Here is a 22461-nt window from a genome sequence, read left to right as displayed (position 1 = left end):
TGGTCCTCCCTGAGTTAGTTGTTCTCCACCAGTCGAGTCGGGGTCGCCGGGTGCAGTGTTGCAAGTCACACGCTTCTTGCGGGGAGTTGCAGGGGTCTTTAAATCTGCTACTTGTAAAAAAGTTGCAGTTCTTTTGGAGCAGTGCCGCTGTCCTCGGGAGTTTCTTGTCTTTTTCGAAGCAGGGCAGTCCTCAGAGGATTCAGAGGTCGCTGGTCCCTTGGAAAGCGTCGCTGGAGCAGGTTTCTTTGGAAGGCAGGAGACAGGCCGGTAAGTCTGGGGCCAAGGCAGTTGGTGTCTTCTGTTCTTCCTCTGCAGGGGTTTGTCAGCTCGGCAGTCCTTCTTCTTGTAGTTGCAGGAATCTAATTTCTAGGTTCAGGGAGAGCCCTTAAATACTAAATTTAAGGGCGTGTTTAGGTCTGGGGGGTTAGTAGCCAATGGCTACTAGCCCTGAGGGTGAGTACACCCTCTTTGTGCCTCCTCCCAAGGGGAGGGGGTCACATCCCTAATCCTATTGGGGGAATCCTCTATCTGCAAGATGGAGGATTTCTAAAAGTTAGAGTCACTTCAGCTCAGGACACCTTAGGGGCTGTCCTGACTGGCCAGTGACTCCTCCTTGTTGCTTTCTTTGTTTCCTCCAGCCTTGCCGCCAAAAGTGGGGGCCGTGGCCGGAGGGGGCGGGCAACTCCACTAAGCTGGAGTGCCCTGCTCTGCTGTGACAAAGGGGTGAGCCTTTGAGGCTCACCGCCAGGTGATACAGCTCCTACCTGGGGGAGGTGTTAGCATCTCCACCCAGTGCAGGCTTTGTTACTGGCCTCAGAGTGACAAAGGCACTCTCCCCATGGGGCCAACAACATGTCTCTAGTGTGGCAGGCTGCTGGAACCAGTCAGCCTACACAGATAGTCGGTTAGGTTTCAGGGGGCACCTCTAAGGTGCCCTCTGTGGTGTATTTTACAATAAAATGTACACTGGCATCAGTGTGCATTTATTGTGCTGAGAAGTTTGATACCAAACTTCCCAGTTTTCAGTGTAGCCATTATGGTGCTGTGGAGTTCGTGTAAAACAGACTCCCAGACCATATACTCTTATGGCTACCCTGCACTTACAATGTCTAAGGTTTTGCTTAGACATTGTAGGGGCACAGTGCTCATGCACTGGTACCCTCGCCTATGGTATAGTGCACCCTGCCTTAGGGCTGTAAGGCCTGCTAGAGGGGTGTCTTACCTATACTGCATAGGCAGTGAGAGGCTGGCATGGCACCCTGAGGGGAGTGCCATGTCGACTTACTCATTTTGTTCTCACTAGCACACACAAGCTGGTAAGCAGTGTGTCTGTGCTGAGTGAGGGGTCTCCAGGGTGGCATAATACATGCTGCAGCCCTTAGAGACCTTCCCTGGCATCAGGGCCCTTGGTACCAGAGGTACCAGTTACAAGGGACTTATCTGGATGCCAGGGTGTGCCAATTGTGGAATCAAAAGTACAGGTTAGGGAAAGAACACTGGTGCTGGGGCCTGGTTAGCAGGCCTCAGCACGCTTTCAATTCAAAACATAGCATCAGCAAAGGCAAAAAGTCAGGGGGTAACCATGCCAAGGAGGCATTTCCTTACACAACCCCCCCCCCAAACGAAAGAGGATGAGACTAACCTTTCCCAAGAGAGTCTTCATTTTCTAAGTGGAAGAACCTGGAAAGGCCATCTGCATTGGCATGGGCAGTCCCAGGTCTGTGTTCCACTATAATGTCCATTCCCTGTAGGGAGATGGACCACCTCAACAGTTTTGGATTTTCACCTTTCATTTGCATCAGCCATCTGAGAGGTCTGTGGTCAGTCTGAACTAGGAAGTGAGTACCAAAGAGGTATGGTCTCAGCTTCTTCAGGGACCAAACCACAGCAAAGGCCTCCCTCTCAATGGCACTCCAACGCTGCTCCCTGGGGAGTAACCTCCTGCTAATGAAAGCAACAGGCTGGTCAAGGCCATCATCATTTGTTTGGGACAAAACTGCCCCTATCCCATTTTCAGAGGCATCTGTTTGCACAATGAATTGCTTGGAGTAATCTGGAGCTTTTAGAACTGGTGCTGTGCACATAGCTTGTTTCAGGGTGTCAAAGGCCTGTTGGCATTCTACAGTCCAGTTTACTTTCTTGGGCATTTTCTTGGAGGTGAGTTCTGTGAGGGCTGTCACAATGGATCCATATCCCTTCACAAACCTCCTATAGTACCCAGTCAAGCCAAGGAATGCCCTGACTTGAGTCTGGGTTTTTGGAGCTACCCAGTCCAGAATAGTCTGGATCTTGGGTTGGAGTGGCTGAACTTGGCCTCCACCTACAAGGTGTCCCAAGTAAACCACAGTTCCCTGCCCTAGCTGGCATTTGGATGCCTTGATAGAGAGGCCTGCAGATTGCAGGGCCTTCAAAACCTTCTTCAGGTGGACCAGGTGATCCTGCCAGGTGGAGCTGAAGACAACAATATCATCAAGATAAGCTGCACTAAAGGATTCCAGCCCAGCAAGGACTTGATTCACCAACCTTTGGAAGGTGGCAGGGGCATTCTTTAAACCAAAGGGCATAACAGTGAACTGATAATGCCCATCAGGTGTGGAGAATGCTGTCTTTTCTTTTGCTCCAGGGGCCATTCTGATTTGCCAGTACCCTGCTGTTAAGTCAAAGGTACTTAAGAATTTGGCAGCCCCTAATTTGTCTATGAGCTCATCAGCTCTAGGAATGGGATGGGCATCTGTCTTGGTGACAGAGTTGAGACCTCTGTAGTCCACACAAAACCTCATCTCTCTCTTTCCATCTTTGGTGTGAGGTTTGGGGACTAAGACCACTGGGCTAGCCCAGGGGCTGTCAGAGGGCTCTATTACTCCCAATTCCAGCATCTTGTGGACTTCCACCTTGATGCTTTCCTTAACTTGATCAGACTGTCTAAATATTTTGTTTTTGACAGGCATGCTGTCTCCTGTGTCCACATCATGGGTACACAGGTGTGTCTGACCAGGGGTTAGGGAAAAGAGTTCAGCAAACTGTTGTAGGACCTTCCTACAGTCAGCTTGCTGTTGGCTAGAGAGGGTGTCTGAGTAGATCACCCCATCCACTGAGCCATCTTTAGGGTCTGATGAGAGGAGATCAGGGAGAGGCTCACTCTCAGCTTCCTGGTCCTCATCTGTTACCATTAACAGATTTACATCAGCCCTGTCAAGGAAGAGCTTAAGGCGGTTCACATGGATCACCCTCTTGGGGCTCCTGCTTGTGCCCAGGTCCACCAGGTAGGTGACCTGACTCTTCCTCTCTAGTACTGGGTAAGGGCCACTCCATTTGTCCTGAAGTGCCCTGGGGGCCACAGGCTCCAGAACCTAGACTTTCTGCCCTGGTTGGAATTCAACCAGTGCAGCCTTTTGGTCATACCACAACTTCTGGAGTTGTTGGCTGGCCTCAAGGCTTTTACTTGCCTTTTCCATGTACTCTGCCATCCTTGAGCGAAGGCCAAGTACATAGTCCACTATGTCTTGTTTAGGCTCATGAAGAGGTCTCTCCCAGCCTTCTTTAACAAGAGCAAGTGGTCCCCTTACAGGGTGGCCAAACAGAAGTTCAAAGGGTGAGAATCCTACTCCCTTCTGAGGCACCTCTCTGTAAGCAAAAAGCAGACATGGCAGGAGGACATCCCATCTCCTTTTGAGTTTTTCTGGGAGCCCCATGATCATGCCCTTTAATGTCTTGTTGAATCTCTCAACAAGGCCATTAGTTTGTGGATGACATGGTGTAGTGAATTTATAAGTCACTCCACACTCATTCCACATGTGTTTTAGGTAAGCTGACATGAAGTTGGTACCTCTGTCAGAAACCACCTCCTTAGGGAAACCCACTCTGGTAAAGATACCAATGAGGGCCTTGGCTACTGCAGGGGCAGTAGTCGACCTAAGGGGAATAGCTTCAGGATACCTAGTAGCATGATCCACTACTACTAGGATGTACATATTTCCTGAGGCTGTGGGAGGTTCTAGTGGACCAACTATGTCCACACCCACTCTTTCAAAGGGGACCCCCACCACTGGAAGTGGAATGAGGGGGGCCTTTGGATGCCCACCTGTCTTACCACTGGCTTGACAGGTGGGGCAGGAGAGGCAAAACTCCTTAACCTTCTGGGACATATTGGGCCAGTAGAAGTGGTTGACTAACCTCTCCCACGTCTTGGTTTGTCCCAAATGCCCAGCAAGGGGAATATCATGGGCTAAGGTCAGAATAAACTCTCTGAAACCCTGAGGCACTACCACTCTCCTAGTGGCACCAGGTTTGGGATCTCTTGCCTCAGTGTACAGGAGTCCATCTTCCCAATAGACCCTATGTGTTCCATTTTTCTTGCCTTTGGACTCTTCAGCAGCTTGCTGCCTAAGGCCTTCAAGAGAGGGACAGGTTTCTTGTCCCTTACACAACTCTTCCCTTGAGGGTCCCCCTGGGCCCAAGAGCTCAACCTGATAAGGTTCCAGCTCCATAGGCTCAGTTCCCTCAGAGGGCAGAACTTCTTCCTGAGAAGAGAGGTTCTCTTTTTGGTGTTGTGTTGCAGCTGGTTTCCCAGCTGACTTTCCTTTTCTCTTGGTAGGCTGGGCCATTTTTCCAGACTCCAGCTCTACTTTTTCACCCTGTGCCTTGCACTGTGCCCTAGTCTTGACACACACCAGTTCAGGGATACCCAGCATGGCTGCATGGGTTTTCAGTTCTACCTCAGCCCATGCTGAGGACTCCAGGTCGTTTCCAAGCAAACAGTCTACTGGGATATTTGAGGAGACCACCACCTGTTTCAGGCCATTGACCCCTCCCCACTCTAAAGTTCCCATTGCCATGGGATGTACTTTAGTCTGATTGTCAGCAATGGTGACTGGATAGGTTTGTCCAGTCAGAAATTGGCCAGGGGAAACCAGTTTCTCTGTCACCATAGTGACACTGGCACCTGTATCCCTCAGGCCCTCTACACTTGTCCCATTAATTAAGAGCTGCTGCCTGTATTTTTGCATGTTAGGGGGCCAGGCAGTCAGTGTGGCTAAATCCACCCCACCCTCAGAGACTAATGTAGCTTCAGTGTGACACCTGATTTGCTCTGGGCACACTGTTGATCCCACTTGGAGACTGGCCATTCCAGTTTTAGCTGGATGGGAGTTAGAAGTGGTATCTTTCTTGGGACAGGCCTTGTCTCCAGTTTGGTGTCCAGACTGACTACAGTTACGACACCAGGCCTTTTTGGGATCAAAGTTTTTACCCTTGTACGCAGAATTGTTTTGTGAAGAGGCTCTGGGCCCACCCTCCTGTGCAGGTTTTTGGGGGCCTGTAGAAGACTCTTTACTATTTTTGTTTTTGGCTGTCTCACCACCTTTCCCCTGGGGAGGTTTTGTGACCCCTTTCTTTTGGTCACCCCCTGTGGAAGTTTTGGACACCCTAGTCTTGACCCAATGGTCCGCCTTCTTTCCCAATTCTTGGGGAGAAATTGGTCCTAGGTCCACCAGATGCTGATGCAGTTTATCATTGAAACAATTACTTAATAGGTGTTCTTTCACAAATAAATTGTACAGCCCATCATAATCATTTACACCATTGCCTTGAATCCAACCATTTAGTGTTTTTACTGAGTAGTCTACAAAGTCAACCCAGGTCTGGCTCGAGGATTTTTGAGCCCCCCTGAATCTAATCCTATACTCCTCAGTGGAGAATCCAAAGCCCTCAATCAGGGTACCCTTCATGAGGTCATAAGATTCTGCATCTTTTTTAGAGAGTGTGAGGAGTCTATCCCTACACTTTCCTGTGAACATTTCCCAAAGGAGAGCACCCCAGTGAGATTTGTTCACTTTTCTGGTTTCACAAGCCCTCTCAAAAGCTGTGAACCATTTGGTGATGTCATCACCATCTTCATATTTAGTTACAATCCCTTTGGGGATTTTCAACATGTCAGGAGAATCTCTGACCCTAGTTATGTTGCTGCCACCATTGATGGGTCCTAGGCCCATCTCTTGTCTTTCCCTTTCTATGGCTAGGATCTGTTTTTCCAAAGCCAATCTTTTGGCCATCCTGGCTAACTGGATGTCCTCTTCACTGGAGTTATCCTCAGTGATTTCAGAGAGGCTGGACCCTCCTGTGAGGGAGCCAGCATCTCTGACTATTATTTTTGGAGTCAGGGCTTGAGAGGCCCTGTTCTCCCTGGATAGGACTGGTGGAGGGGATTCTTCCTCCAGTTCACTATCATCCTCCTCTGTGTTATCCACAGAGGGGTTGGCTCTATCATACTCTGCCAACAGCTCCTGGAGCTGTACTTTGGTAGGTCTGGAGCCCATTGTTATTTTTCTTATGTTACAGAGTGACCTTAGCTCTTTCATCTGGAGATGGAGGTAAGGTGTGGTGTCGAGTTCCACCACATTCATATCTGTACTAGACATTATTCTTCTAAAAGTTGGAATGCTTTTTAAGAATCTAAAACTGGTTCTAGAATCTAATTCAAACTTTTACAAACTTTTAAACTCTAAAAGGAATGCTAACAGGGACTAACACAAGGCCCTAGCAGGACTTTAAAGAATTTAGAACAATTTCAAATTGCAAAAAATCAAGTTCTAATGACAATTTTTGGAATTTGTCGTGTGATCAGGTATTGGCTGAGTAGTCCAGCAAATGCAAAGTCTTGTACCCCACCGCTGATCCACCAATGTAGGAAGTTGGCTATGTATGTGCTATTTCAAAGTAAGGAATAGCATGCACAGAGTCCAAGGGTTCCCCTTAGAGGTAAAATAGTGGTAAAAAGAGATAATACTAATGCTCTATTTTGTGGTAGTGTGGTCGAGCAGTAGGCTTATCCAAGGAGTAGTGTTAAGCATTTGTTGTACATACACATAGACAATAAATGAGGTACACACACTCAGAGACAAATCCAGCCAATAGGTTTTGTTATAGAAAAATATATTTTCTTAGTTTATTTTAAGAACCACAGGTTCAAATTTTACATGTAATATCTCATTTGAAAGTTATTGCAGGTAAGTACTCTAGGAACTTTGAATCATTACTTTAGCATGTATACTTTTTACATAAAACACAATAAGCTGTTTTAAAAGTGGACACAGTGCAATTTTCACAGTTCCTGGGGGAGGTAAGTTGTTGTTAGTTTTAACAGGTAAGTAAGTCACTTACAGGTTTCAGTTTTTGGTCCAAGGTAGCCCACCGTTGGGGGTTCAGAGCAACCCCAAAGTTATCACACCAGCAGCTCAGGGCCGGTCAGGTGCAAAGGTCAAAGAGGTGCCCAAAACACATAGGCTATAATGGAGAGAAGGGGGTGCCCCGGTTCCAGTCTGCCACCAGGTAAGTACCCGCGTCTTCGGAGGGCAGACCAGGGGGGTTTTGTAGGGCACCGGGGGGGACACCAGCTAGCACAGAAAGTACACCCTCAGCAGCGCGGGGGTGGCCGGGTGCAGTGTGCAAACACGCGTCGGGTTTTCAATGGAAGTCAATGAGAGATCAAGGGATCTCTTCAGCGTCGCAGGCAGGCAAGGGGGGGGCTCCTCGGGGTAGCCACCACCTGGGCAAGGGAGAGGGTCTCCTGGGGGTCACTCCTGCACAGAAGTTCCGTTTCTTTAGGGGCTGGGGGCTGCGGGTGCAGGGTCTTTTCCAGCCGTCGGGAAATGGAGTTCAGACAGTCGCGGTCAGGGGGAGCCTGGGGATTCCCTCTGCAGGCGTCGCTGTGGGTGCTCAGGGGGGACAACTTTGGTTACTCACAGTCGTAGAGTCGCCGGAGGGTCCTCCCTGAGTTGGTTGTTCTCCACCAGTCGAGTCGGGGTCGCCGGGTGCAGTGTTGCAAGTCTCACGCTTCTTGCGGGGAGTTGCAGGGGTCTTTAAATCTGCTCCTTGTAACAAAGTTGCAGTTCTTTTGGAGCAGTGCCGCTGTCCTCAGGAGTTTCTTGTCTTTTTTGAAGCAGGGCAGTCCTCAGAGGATTCAGAGGTCGCTGGTCCCTTGGAAAGCGTCGCTGGAGCAGGTTTCTTTGGAAGGCAGGAGACAGGCCGGTAAGTCTGGGGCCAAGGCAGTTGGTGTCTTCTGTTCTTCCTCTGCAGGGGTTTGTCAGCTCGGCAGTCCTTCTTCTTGTAGTTGCAGGAATCTAATTTCTAGGTTCAGGGAGAGCCCTTAAATACTAAATTTAAGGGCGTGTTTAGGTCTGGGGGGTTAGTAGCCAATGGCTACTAGCCCTGAGGGTGAGTACACCCTCTTTGTGCCTCCTCCCAAGGGGAGGGGGTCACATCCCTAATCCTATTGGGGGAATCCTCTATCTGCAAGATGGAGGATTTCTAAAAGTTAGAGTCACTTCAGCTCAGGACACCTTAGGGGCTGTCCTGACTGGCCAGTGACTCCTCCTTGTTGCTTTCTTTGTTTCCTCCAGCCTTGCCGCCAAAAGTGGGGGCCGTGGCCGGAGGGGGCGGGCAACTCCACTAAGCTGGAGTGCCCTGCTGTGCTGTGACAAAGGGGTGAGCCTTTGAGGCTCACCGCCAGGTGTTACAGCTCCTGCCTGGGGGAGGTGTTAGCATCTCCACCCAGTGCAGGCTTTGTTACTGGCCTCAGAGTGACAAAGGCACTCTCCCCATGGGGCCAGCAACATGTCTCTAGTGTGGCAGGCTGCTGGAACCAGTCAGCCTACACAGATAGTCGGTTAGGTTTCAGGGGGCACCTCTAAGGTGCCCTCTGTGGTGTATTTTACAATAAAATGTACACTGGCATCAGTGTGCATTTATTGTGCTGAGAAGTTTGATACCAAACTTCCCAGTTTTCAGTGTAGCCATTATGGTGCTGTGGAGTTCGTGTAAAACAGACTCCCAGACCATATACTCTTATGGCTACCCTGCACTTACAATGTCTAAGGTTTTGCTTAGACACTGTAGGGGCACAGTGCTCATGCACTGGTACCCTCACCTATGGTATAGTGCACCCTGCCTTAGGGCTGTAAGGCCTGCTAGAGGGGTGTCTTACCTATACTGCATAGGCAGTGAGAGGCTGGCATGGCACCCTGAGGGGAGTGCCATGTCGACTTACTCATTTTGTTCTCACTAGCACACACAAGCTGGTAAGCAGTGTGTCTGTGCTGAGTGAGGGGTCTCCTGGGTGGCATAATACATGCTGCAGCCCTTAGAGACCTTCCCTGGCATCAGGGCCCTTGGTACCAGAAGTACCAGTTACAAGGGACTTATCTGGATGCCAGGGTGTGCCAATTGTGGAATCAAAAGTACAGGTTAGGGAAAGAACACTGGTGCTGGGGCCTGGTTAGCAGGCCTCAGCACGCTTTCAATTCAAAACATAGCATCAGCAAAGGCAAAAAGTCAGGGGGTAACCATGCCAAGGAGGCATTTCCTTACAGTGACTTATGTAATATTTAAAAGTACGGCTATTTCCTGCCACCTGCAATGCCGGTGCTCAGTGGATTTTTTTTACAGGTTTAAATGTTGGAGCAGTCAAGCTACACAAGTTGGTCTGATGCCTTGTTTCCATTTTCATTATAGGGGACGGCACAATAAGTGGTGCAGTCCACAGGTGACATTGAACTTTTGATGCCATTGTTTCCTGCACAGCATACTAGAAGATCACTGTAGAGTTCAATATGTCAATTGCGGCTTAGCCAATTTGACCATGCTTTAAGGGTCAAAGCACATACTCTGAGGCCTGGACAGCAATACCCGAGTGTGCAGAGTTCGGAAAGCAGCAATACCAGTCAGCAAAAACAAAATGGGGTAATCAATGCAAAAAGGATCCCTTTCTTACAGAGAGGTTAATGTTGAATACAATATTTGATGAAGCGTGACGGCATTCAACACAAGCTCACACTGTTTAGTCCCAGAAGAGTGTTCAACCAGATTTTCAATGTACAATGACTATGCTGTTAACACTAAGTGCAAACTGAAATTTTGCCACAATAAAAGGAGGACACATTCATAATGCTTGGATTCTCTGAAAAAGGGAGTAGGACAACTCTTTTACATTATATATGAAGCTGGAATAAAACATGTAAGCAAAGAACAAGTTTAGGGGTATACTTGAAATTGTTCAATTTGTTGAACTGTTAATCTCTGATTTAGTCTCTCTATGGTCGCAAGACTGATAACCAAGAAAGTAATGTAACATGAAACAACTGATAGCACTGAAATTATGTCTAGTTTTAGGCTGAGACACACTTTGATCTCTTTGAGGTATGTTTCAGTGACAGCCACCAATGGTGATTTTTAGGATCCTTCGTTTTACTGAAATGGGTTCTGAAGATCTTAATTTGGAGCCTGAGTAATAATACTGTGGCTGTGGGATATTACCATTGTACTTCATCCTTTGTTAAATGATTTAGTATAAAACTACATTAGGTCATTTAGCCAGACAGATGGATGTATTTGCTAAATGTGCATAGGCAAACCATGTTAGAGGAAGAACTGAACCAATATACAACAGCCTCAGTGCTAAGTGATAATTGTTTTATTAGTCAGAGTGCATGATATAGATACACTTGTTGATTTCTTTTGAGTTCCAGCTATATTAACATTTTAAAATGTTTACCAGCCAAAGGATTGTGTTGATCAATTTTCTGTTCCAAACAGATCTGCTTACCTGGGGGATGCTGTAAACAGGAGCACCTTGTGAGCATAAAAGGGCCGCCCTTCAACCAAAAAAGTAACATCAGACATTTCCTTATTATTGAGAAAATGTGGATCTGAAAAGTAAAAATAAATTAAAGGACTTAGTTTATTCATAAAACAAATTTGATCCAGTTGTGGTGTTTTCCAGTGATAAGAAATAGCATAACACATAGAATTATGCTAATTTATCTACAGGACTAGCTGCAACTGAAAGCACACCAAAAAACCTAGAAGAAGCATTTCAAAGTTGACACTGAGAACTAAATAACTGCTATTTGTATACCTTCAAATTAATTCGGTTTAATTTAAAAGACATTATAAAAATATTTCGACAGAATTTCATATTGTATGAGAAGAACTGAAAATTGCTTTGTTCTGCAGAGACAACAGAAAGAAAATAAACACTTTGTATTACATAGAAATGTCACTCTTTAAGTTTGTAATGGCCTGCTGCCTTCTGACGGAACTAGAATATTGCCATTTTGTGACCACAGCTCTTTCAGCATAATTATGGAATTACCACTGTCAGAAATAGGGTTATAGCTAATCTTCTGATTTCTTATCTACTAGACTGTGTGTGCAAACTTTCATAGGATATAACTACCCAGAACAGTCATAACAATATTCTACTTTCCCAACACCACCTTTGGAGAGGCTGATTCCATCCATACTGTGTAGTAATGTTGAATATCATTACTCACCATCTGCCTGAAGAAATTGTTGGTGAGCTGTTCATATGAAAAGTTCATTTAGTTTCTGAGATCATAATGGCCTTATAGTATCCTGTATGTTTGGTATCTGCCTCTAGTTATAGCCATGCCAATGAACTAGACTTAAGTGATAGGAAGGCAGCTAACTTAAATGAGTTTGAGGTTTGTTTAACTAAACTAGATAAGCATTATTTACCGGAGGTGAGTTCAATTCTAGAATGCTACCATTTTGGTAGACGCATGCAAAGAACACACGAGTCAATTGAATCTTATATCACTGACTTACGAAGGTTAGGCGCAACATGCAAGTTTGAGGAATTATTAGAAGAACGTATATGTGACTAATTTATGTTGGGATGTAGTATTGAAAAATCAAGGATGAAATTTGGCAGAAGGATAATCCTACTTTGGATGAAGTACATATTGTTGCCAAATGCATTGAACATTCTCTTGCTTGTGTTGAGATGCTAAAAAAGGATAGGTTTACTGTTAGTTCTGAGAAGGTACAGACAATTGATATCACTACTACTAAGCATGTGGGGAGTTTTCCTACCATAACTGATAACTCCTCATCTGTTGGCAACAAGAACATGGGTAAAAAGAAGTGCTTTCATTGTGGAAGTGGTGTACACCTCGCTAATAACAAATCCTGTCATGTCTTTTCTGTCAAGAGTCGCAGTTGTGGGAAAACTGGACACTTTGCTAAGTATTGCAAATCGTCTTCAAAAACTAAACGTGTGAAGGAAGTAGGTTTTGATGGTGGTGATGATTGGAATTGTGAGTATGATGAGGTACATTGTGGCAAGGTAGTGCTCCAGATTGATGGTCACAGAAACAAAGGTCCCCTTGGCAGTGTATTAGTCAATGGTTATTCAGTTAAGATGTTGTTTGATTCTGGGGCGGAAATTCCTCTAGTGCCAAGAAAATTATATTTAGAAAAACCTAAAGGAAAAGTCAAGTTACTAAAGCCTGATATTACATCACTTGCGTATAGTGGTCAACAGATAAAATTGCTAGGATATTTTTTGGGGTGACCTGGAGTATAAGGGTTGTTTAACTGCAGGTAAAATATAAACCTTGTGTAAAGGAGATAGTATCATCAGCTGGATATACCAAGATGATCTTGAGATCTTATTAGATCTAAGTAGTGAACCTTGCATTATCTTGAAGGAAAGAGCTAAGAAGGAAGAAACAGTTCAATCTCCTCTTAAGGTGGATGTTCACAAGGCGGGAGGAGGAGATGAACTAATGATTACAAATTTGGGAAATGAGTTTAAAGAGGTGCTTACTGACAAAGTGGGTTGTCTTAACAAATACACTCACAAACTTGTGCTTAAAGATGGGGCATTACCAGTATCTTGTAAGGTGAGGACCGTACCTCTAGCATTACGAGATGCCATGCTACCAGAACTTAACAAGTTGAAAAGTGAGGGCATCATTGTTGAGACAGAGGCAACTGAGTGGCTTGCATCTATTGTTCTTGCTCGGAAAGTGTCTGGTGAAATTAGACTTTGTATAGACCTGAAGAGTCTTAATAAGAGTGTAATTCCTGATAGGTATCCCCTTCCAAATATATCAGAGATGCTCTCTTTACTTAAGGGGGGCTGTTATTTTTTCTGCTTAGATCTCAGTGCGGCTTACCATCAGATCAAGTTAGATTATATATCTATGAACCTGAACTCTCATCACACCATTTTGGATGTTAAAGTTCACAGGGCTGCCTTTTGGTTTTAGCTCTGCAGCTTCTGTGTTCCAAAGGTTCATGGAAGATGTCTTGGGGGGCCTTGCTGGAGTTAAAATATATCAAGATGATGTCTTAGTGTTTGGAAAGACACAAGAGGAACATGATGACATAATCAAACAAGTTTTGAGTAAATTTAAAGAAAGAGGTCTTATTTTGAGGGACCATAAGTGTAGGTTCAATCTCCCAGAAATTGAGTACCTTGATCACTGGCTTACTAAAGATGGTGTTAGGCCAAAGAATCAACTGATGGGGACTATTGAAAGACTTCCCAATCCTAGCTGCAGGGAGGATCTAGTCACGTTCCTAGGCATGGCTGAATATTATATTAAGTTTGTGCCCAAGTTTGCAAGTCGCACATTTTACATGAGAACGCTCCTCAAGAAAGGTATAAAGTTCTCTTGTTGCACTCGATGTGAATCAGAATTTCAGGACGTCAAGAATGCTTTGCATAATGCTCCCTCCTTACAACATTTTGACACTGGAGGACGTACCATTTTGGTCACAGATTCTAGTGCCAAAGGTATAGGAGCTGTTTTGAAACAAGTTAAAGAAGAAACTATAATGTTCCTGTCAAGAGCTTAAATAGGACCTGAAATTCACTACTCCGTGATTGAGAAAGAGGCTCTCTGTATTTATTGGGTCATTAAGAAACTCAAGAAGTTTCTCTGGGGTGGAACGTTTGTTGTAAGGTCTGACCATAAACCTCTGAGAAAGATTTTCTGTAAGAAAGTTCTGGATGCCATTTCCTCCTGTATAATCAAGTAGGTGATTACATTACAAGAATATAATTTCAGTGTTGAGTATATTCCTGGACCTGAGAATAAAGTAGCTGATTGTTTGTCATGTCTTCTTTCTAAACACATTGAGACTGATTCAAAAGAAGAATGGTGGGAATTAGATGACTTCAGTGTCTGTGAGGTTACCAATGGAGTGATCAGTGAGGAAAAATAGAAAACACAGCTTGCAGAAGATGTTGCTTTACAAGACGTTTTGATACAAATCTCTGATGGATGGTCTAACAAGAATGGGCTATGTAATGAAGTCCGGAAATATTGGGAGGTTCGCAATGAGCTTTCTGTCAAAGGAAGTTTTCTTTGGAGGGGCACAAGACTTGTCCCTCATGGTCAAATCAGGGAAGAGATTATACAACTTGGACATCAAGGACACCAGGGGATTTAAAAAAACAAAGAAAGAATTAGGCTGTACTCTGGTGGCCTGGTATTGATGTACAAGTTGAAAGGGCTGTGCAAGATTGTTTTGACTGTATTTCCAGTGATAAAGTGTGTAAGACCAGAGTTCAACCCATGGTTGTTAGACAGAAACCTGTAAGGGTTTGGCAGGAAGTGGCCTTAGATATATTAGGGCCAATGACCAGCAAGAGTGGACAGTATTATGTTTTAGTCCTGATAAACATGTACCCAAGGTGGCCAGAAATTTGTATAACTCAAAATATAGAAACATGAAAAGTCATTGAACTTCTTAGTGGTTTGTCAACAGGGAAGGCTTACCTGAGTGTATTTTAACTGATAATGGTGTGCAGTTGGTCTCCAAAGAGATGGAGGAGTTTTTATCTGAGCGTGGCATTGTACATTAAAAATGTTCTCTCCATCACCCAGAGACTATATGCATGGGAGTGAGGTTTAACCGAGTGCTAAAGGAGGCCATACAAATTGCTAAATATCAGAACAGGGATTGGAAATCTGAAATTATTGAAAGAGTGTACTTATATCGTCTCACCCCTCATTCAGTCACAAACAAAAATGCCATTTGAATTATTTTGGGGTCGTAAACCTATCACAATGATGTGTTCCACATGGATTAATTATATGGAAGTGGGTGAGGGTGCAGTCTGATGACTGGGAAGTGGTTCAAGATGATAAGATAGAGCGACGTAAGTTAAGTTTTGACTTGAGACATACTGCCTCATCAACTAAGGTAAAAGTAGGAGACATGGTGAGAGTGCGTGTTCCTCAAAAGAGGTATTTCCTAAATATTCTTCGCACCTTGAAGTGATTACATTATTTCACAATGCTGTTAAATTGAGTGATAATCGCATTTGGAACGTAAACGCTGTTGTTCCTGGTGTCTCCAAAAGTCTTGATTATAATAAAAAGATTAAACATCTTCCTTTTACCTTATGGAGAAGTGAGCGCACAAAATTACATCCTAAATTTTTGAAGGATTTAGTTTATAATGTTGTTTTGTTAATTTTGGTTTAAGTATGTTGGGGGAAAGGTGTGTAGTATCCTGTCTGTTTGGTATCTGCCTCTAGTTGTAGCCATGCCAATGTACTGCAACAGCCTGTAGAGAACTTAGAATGTGTAATAGAGTTTCTAAGCAACACTGGAATGTTGGTGCCAGATGGTCCCTGCTGCTGACATGGAAGAGATGTTTCTGTTGTACTGTTTTACCTGAATAAAGAAGATTTATTTAACTTCACTGAGGACCACTGCTTTTTCACAGGCCTGAATCGCAGATCGAATTTGTTCAGCTTAAATAATTGAATGTATTGTGACTTCAGACATTACCCAATGGCAAGTGGACATCTATCCAAATCTTTTGAATATGTGGTAATCAGAAAAGTTTGCAGCTGTGCCAGTGGTCACAAATCCAGTGCCAGGCACATATTAGGCACCATTGTCTGGTTTTTAGCTTTGCTGACCTTAACCATGTAGACCCTAACATTTTTATTATGCATGTGTAAGGATTATAATAATAATAATTTGTTTCCAATATAGTACTTCATACCACAATAGTGTCCAAATTACAAATCTAGGAAGATGGCACGGTTAAGCCTACCTTTCATGGGAATCAAATTCATGATCTCACAACATTTCACTTTATCAGCTGCAAGCATTCAAGTCATTCAGCCATCCTGCTGAATGACTTGAATGCTGCCTACTCCCTTTTGACAGTTCAGAATAACATTTTTCAGTAACAGAATGTCTTCCCTACAGAAGCAATTCAAGTATCAAATTTAAATCTCCTTACTTTAATGTTTGATCACTACAATCAGATTTCTAACGTTCTACATGGTTATTCCGAATTTATTCTGAATCTTCCAATCACTTTAAAAAACATCTATATTTGAAATCGTTTCACTGCACCCTTTGTTGACGGGTTTTCTACTCTGCTCTTCCGATCACCATGTAAATTTCCAAACCCTTGTTATCCCTTCCCATCTAACCCTGCTTTGCTGAATCACCCTATTTTTAGCTGCAATCTAGCAGACTACAAGGCATTTGTAAATCACATATGGAAATTGGGAATGTGTTATTTGCTGATACTGCAAGATGCGTTATTTAGCAGGTGTGCAATTTGTACACTATTCTGAGTTTCTCCCCAATTTGCACATATTATGTGTTCCAGGGTTTGAAACACATAACCTGCATGCGACTTACCCCATGATTTGCAGCAGGCTTTACCTGCTTCATATTGTGGGGACGACTTTATACAGTGGGTGCAATTAGCACCCAATTTGAAATCCTGATAGGAATTTGCCACCAAATCCTAATTAATGCCATTGAAAACACTCATGCTCCACTACAACCAGCATGTTTGTCATTCTACATTGAATGTTTCAATGCTTTAGCAGTGGATCACATGGTCTCGCTCCACTGGCACTTAATTACATTGGCATCCTAGTCCAGATTAATTTATATCTGTGAGCCTCCTTATGGCCACCGTCCTCCTTCCACGCAAACCTTGATTGTGGCCAACGGCACCTTCACAAGATCAGAGCCACCCGGGGCAATATTACACAATACTGTGCATTCTCCTTGTTTGCACCGGGAGCATCTTTTGAAAGGTCTATCTGCACCATGTGGTTGGTAGATTATGAGCACACATACCTAAGCGAGATGTCTGCTTGCGCTTGATTTCGGTTAGCTTTGGGATGGGATAGGGCCCGTAACACTGTGCGAAAATCACAGACAGCTGCTGGCTTATTACTTCATTCTGGGAAAAAAGTAACACAGGCGTATCAACAGGATATCCTGGGAAATATAATTATAAAATTCCATCAATATGTGCAACAAGAAATGACCATTAAATTCTACAGGAAATAAAACATGGAATACTATGCAGTGTGATACTCTGTGGACAAATTGTATTGTTAAATATGACTTTAGTACCAGCACAAATTACTACATATATAAGACAACTAGAAGTATAGAGAAAAGTGTCACAAACTTTTGTGACATCTACTTGTAAATGTGGAAAATGCTAACCAATGCTAGACACTTGGAACATTTATTGAAATCCCAAAGTATCTTAAATTGGATTTCAAGTGTTTTAAGTGTATAGCTTCACATTTACATCGAGCCTGATAAAAAAATATCTTCCACAACACATTCTTTAAAGTAAAATATGTACTTCCTTCAAAAGAGTAGTGCTTTTGAAAAGAGATTAACCCTCCTTGGATACGGGTCAAGTCTCCATTTACCTAGGCAACAATAATAACCCCAACAATAATAACCTCTCCCAGTAGTTGAGTTTTGTTTTCGATGTAATAAGTATTTCTCGTTGCGCTGTAATATAAAGGAGAGTTTCCGGTAATGTTTGCTTCAAAGTGGTTTGTGTTTGTAATATGAAGACGATGGTTTCGGGGCTATTTGCTTCAAAGTGGTTTGTGACTTTTTCATTTTTAGACTAATTTATCCCCACGCTGTGTGTGTGGAGTTTTTAGCTCATCAGGTCCAAAGCCACTACCCCATGGGGCGTCCAGAGGGACAGGGCGTAGAAGTGGGATGGCTCCCAGAAGAACCAATGCCCAGAGTTAAAGGAACATGCCGTCGATGCAATGTGTATACTTCATTTCTAACCATATTTTGAGGGGTAGGCAACTAGAATTATGAGATTCTTTTGCTGCGGCAGTATCTGCAATATTAGGGATTTACTGTAACATAACTCGCAATATGCTGCATATGTTGCATAATTTTTAGATTTCTAAAAAATGGCTGTAAATTACACAGGTCTAAAGTTATGAAAAAGAGGCCGCACGTCATGCAGAGCAGTGTCAAAGCCTCTGCAGACATTAAATGGTCATCTTTTAGTGACTGACTGCTGTATTCAGGTATTAAACGGATGCTAATCAATCAATCAAAAAAATTTATAGAGCACGCTACTCACCCGTGAGGGTCTCAAGACGGCAGTGGGGGGGGGGGGGGGGATGAGGTGTTAATGAGGTGAAAATTACGCAGGTAGTAATATTGTGTATAAAAATGGTAAAACAGTGAAATAATACTGTCTTGGGCACCACAATCTGTCTTTTCTCAGTGAACCTCAGCCACATCATTTGCTTCCCCATTGCCGCAAAACTCCAGTGCACCACACTGTGTGGGTAAATGTATGCTCAGAAAGATAGTAACATACTGATTTAAGTACAGCAGCAACTGTTGCACCCTTACAGAATACATTAATGCACGGCCTTCGGTATTAGCGCTGGTCTGGCTGGCACGTGCTTTGAGGTGCCGCCCGAAAGGGACATGCGTTTACATTGAAAGGTCTGAAGTATGGCCCGTTCCTTGGGAACAGCGAAAATGACAACAAATTATTTTGTGTGGGGCTCCCAAGATCCACGGGAAGAGCACACGGGGCCTGGTAAACAATGGATTTCTAGCTCAGAACAGTCAGTGTTTTGCATGGGAAGATTTTCTTGAGATGAATAATTGCCAGCGATACAATAATTCTGAAATTACTTTGCAAGTTTTATGCCACAAATCAGTTCCGAAACGAGCATGCACGCCACGGTGTATTTGTGAAGGCTGCCTACTCCCTTTTGACATGAAGAACTGCAGGCGAGTTAGAGACTTCATAAGGTTTTCATAAATGTCGCCGGGACTCATTAGAACTGAGCTAACCGCCTGTTGCAAAGGGGCGTTTATAACTCTTCCTAAATCATTAATGCCAGTGGTATGCCAGGCTACATCACTGAGCTGCAGCAGAGGACCGATAAATCCAGCGGAGAGAGTTGTTATTATCTACAGCTGGATGGCGTTAAGCCAAATCTGGTCCACGCTTTCTAGGCTCACCACGAAAAGAGAAGGCCTGACTGGATGTTTCAGTGCCAGCCTGCAGACCACCTTCTGCACGGCCATCACGAACGTCCTCACGTCATAGTGGGCAGTGTCCCAAGCCACAGAGACAAATGGGCGGGCTTTGGGGAGGTTTAAAGGGCAATTCCTTCCATCAAACCACCCAAATGGAAGTTTCCTGGAGAAACATGTTATGACTTTTCCCCATCTTTTGGCATTTTTAACGCCAATGGACCCAGCAGTAAGTCCCCGTGAGGTTAGTATTCTGTCAGGGCATCGTCCTTTAATAGCCACCAAGGTACATTTAGGGACAAGTCACCGTTTCGCTGGTACGTATAAGGAGAGCCGTGCTATATGTTTTTTCAGAAGTCTGTCCCTGCGAGTTAGGGAAGCCTTGTACCCTTCCGATTTTTGATTGTGATAAAAACATCTTGGTGAGAAACAATGAAAACAAAAAGCACTCGTTTCTGTCCAAATGAGACAGAATGGCAGTGCTTTCCTTGTAGCAAGGGTGAATGGACTGGAACAAACAACCTTCAAAGCCTCGCAATGACAGGAACCGCCTTGTGTGATCTAATGCGGCGTAAAAGTGATCATCTGTGCATCAGTAAAGATGACAGCAGTCAGAGCAATGTCCTTGTGTAATATCACGCAGGTTCATGATCACCAGAGTAATGCTCTGTAATCTTATAACAGGTGAAACAAACAGGTCAGTATTCTTTGATAGACTCATTCCGAGGCGAGTAATGCAATCATAGCAATAACCCCGTAATCCAGCATAGGCCAGTGCAGTTGGAGTAATCGGCCCCTGACATCTAATAGAGAGTATAGTCATTTTGTTACGTAATCCTGTAAATCACAAAGGAATTAGAGTAGTCTTTTTTCAGTCATTTCAGAGTAAAGTAATATTCCAAAGATTGTTATGCTACTTGAATCATACCATTCAAGCCACATTAAACGCAGTTGGGTATCCTGCTGCCATTTTGTATGCCATGTTTAAAAATATGCCAAGGGGTGCATGTGTGCCAAATTCCAACCACCGTGCTGTAGAAGGGACAGCTACAGGTTTAGTGCAGCGAACAAATCTACTGAGTTGGAGACAGTGACTGCTGCTATGGTTAAGTCTCACTTTCTATTGAAAAAGCATTCTTTGGTTTGTTAATACCTTTGGTGCCAATTGAAGAATCTGCTAAGAATTTAAAACTGAGAACACCTGGAGATATTTCAGAGTACCAAGTTTCATGCATATTCATCTTGGGCTGAACATTAACAGGGCAAGTACAAACATTTTTCATTTTAGCTACATCAAAAAATGCTGAATTAAATTTCACCAGAATTACCATGAATCAGAACTCTGCTGAGAATAAAGAATTCTGTGGATTACAATAAATCTGCTCTGCAGTTTTTATAATATTTAAGTTACAAAAAGGATGTAGACTGTCTTTGATGGGTTAAATTATAGGCATGTCTTGACAGTTAACTTGCACTCTTGGACACAATGGAGAGTTATTGATCCTTCAACAAATACACTCATCTGATTGGACAAGGATAACTTTTTTTTTACATCTCCCATGACAGGATCTGCAGATCTTAAAATGATTATGAATCCGGAGGATCTGATTGACTGGTCATAACTGAAAAAGTCTGTTGAGGTAGTCACAACGGGATGTCAGGGGCTGAAGCTTGCACCCTGAAAAACGTGTTGGTGGTGTAAGGAGGCAGGAGGGATATACTCTGACAGCACACACAGACAGTTAGTATGCCCTTGAAATATGAAAAGCTACTGTTTTTGCCATGGAATTCCTGGATCCACCCATGGAATTGCGGATATTGCATAACTGCATTTTTCCGTTCTTTACTAGCTACAGATTTGCAGATCTAGATGGCCAATATTATTTTTAAATTGCATTTTCTTTTTACTTTTTTTTGTTTGAAGTTATATAAATACAGAGAAACCAAATAAAAAACTAATTCTAGAATGCAGCTGTACATGGCCAAAGGCTATGAACAGTGAGTGTCGTGAACATTTGTGATGGGTGCAGGGCACAGCTTGTGTAGGTGGGAGAGATGCACAGGTTGGTAATAGCAAGGACATGCACCCTGACACCTGCACATGACCCAAAGGTTGAACAAAGATACATAGGGTGCAGCAGGTGTTGTCGTAGGGCCAGAGGACAGGCCCTGTCTCTTGAGCCAGATGCACACGGCTGAAGGCAGTGCACAGCTGGGTGGGTAGGAAGGGGGCTGATTGAGGGCCTTGACAGAGTCTAGACTCTGCATCTGGTGCTCGCTGAGCCTGCCTTTCACGGTCTGACTATATTACCACACTGTCTTTTGAGTCTCGTGCAACTGTAGTGGCCTTTTCTACTCAAGTGTCAGACGATTCTTAGTACCAGGATATCCTTAAGGTTGGCTGTTTGCACTCTACAAATGCCAACCAAATCAAAATCAAAATCAAAGAGTGCTTTATTTCAATAATCTACTTTCCTATACGTTCCATTCTCCTTGACTGCCCTGACCCAATATACTGCACTGTCATACACTACTAATCTGTACTGTTCTGCTCCACCTCATCCTCACGCCTTGCTTTCCTTCAGTATGTTGCCCAGGTCTACCTCAAGGTGCACTTTGGGCATCAATGTATTGCCTTGTTTTATGTCAGTATCTAAACCGGTTCCTCTATACTCTCCTAGACAGCACCACCCGGACATGCAATGATCTTCAACTTTTGCATTCTAATCTCCTTCACACACCTAAACACACCTATCCCAGCCCACTTCACTGTGCCTTCCTGTATTATCAACTGGTGATCTTCTGCTCCTCTCCACTGTAACGCCTTACCCTTTTACTGTCCAGTCATATGGTACCTCACTGTCTGTCTTGCTTCAGTTCACCATTGTTTCGGGTGCTTCCACTCATTCCGGCCCCAACATTCTTCACGGACTCGCCTGACTCTCTTTCGCTTCCCTGTACAGCTCTGTGACAGTGTGCTGGTCTACTCCCATTCACTGAAATACTTTATTCTGCATCACTGTCTGCCCCAAGTCTCTCTGCCCCAAGCTGCACAGCTCACCCCCTCACTATCCTCTTCTGTTAACTGCGATTGTCCTGATCCATTCTATCTCATGGTCATACCCAACTCCACCGCACCATACTACACTACAGAGCTTCACTTCAGTGTTCTGCACTACTTGACATCAGTGTGCTACAATTCGCAAAATGCCCTGGTCTAGGGTATAGTAACACCCGCCTCCAACTACCTGTCCCGAGCCACGCCCCTAATAGTACTGCTCTTCTTTACCTCACTGTTATAGCATGGAGTACTGTTACCCTTCAGTCTCACGCA

The 22461-nt window shown here is 44.1% G+C and overlaps 1 protein-coding gene across 2 annotated transcripts in view; it reads right to left on the bottom strand.

The window, feature by feature from the left end:
- Positions 1 to 22461, bottom strand: part of ABTB3 (ankyrin repeat and BTB domain containing 3) — a 635003-nt gene that overhangs the window by 23717 nt on the left and 588825 nt on the right. For both annotated transcript variants that reach the window (XM_069228380.1, XM_069228381.1), the window contains exons 12-13: positions 16932 to 17037; positions 10598 to 10700 (exon numbers count right to left, since the gene is read on the bottom strand). In XM_069228380.1, the coding sequence (XP_069084481.1) occupies positions 10598 to 10700; positions 16932 to 17037 (209 nt within the window). The remainder of the gene's footprint in view (positions 1 to 10597; positions 10701 to 16931; positions 17038 to 22461) is intronic.

This window comes from Pleurodeles waltl, chromosome 4_1 (genome assembly GCF_031143425.1).
Source record: "Pleurodeles waltl isolate 20211129_DDA chromosome 4_1, aPleWal1.hap1.20221129, whole genome shotgun sequence".
In the NCBI taxonomy this organism is placed as follows: Eukaryota; Metazoa; Chordata; class Amphibia; order Caudata; family Salamandridae; genus Pleurodeles; species Pleurodeles waltl.
The sequence above is the reverse complement of the archived record's forward strand: the minus strand, read 5'-3'. Positions and strand labels throughout refer to the sequence as shown.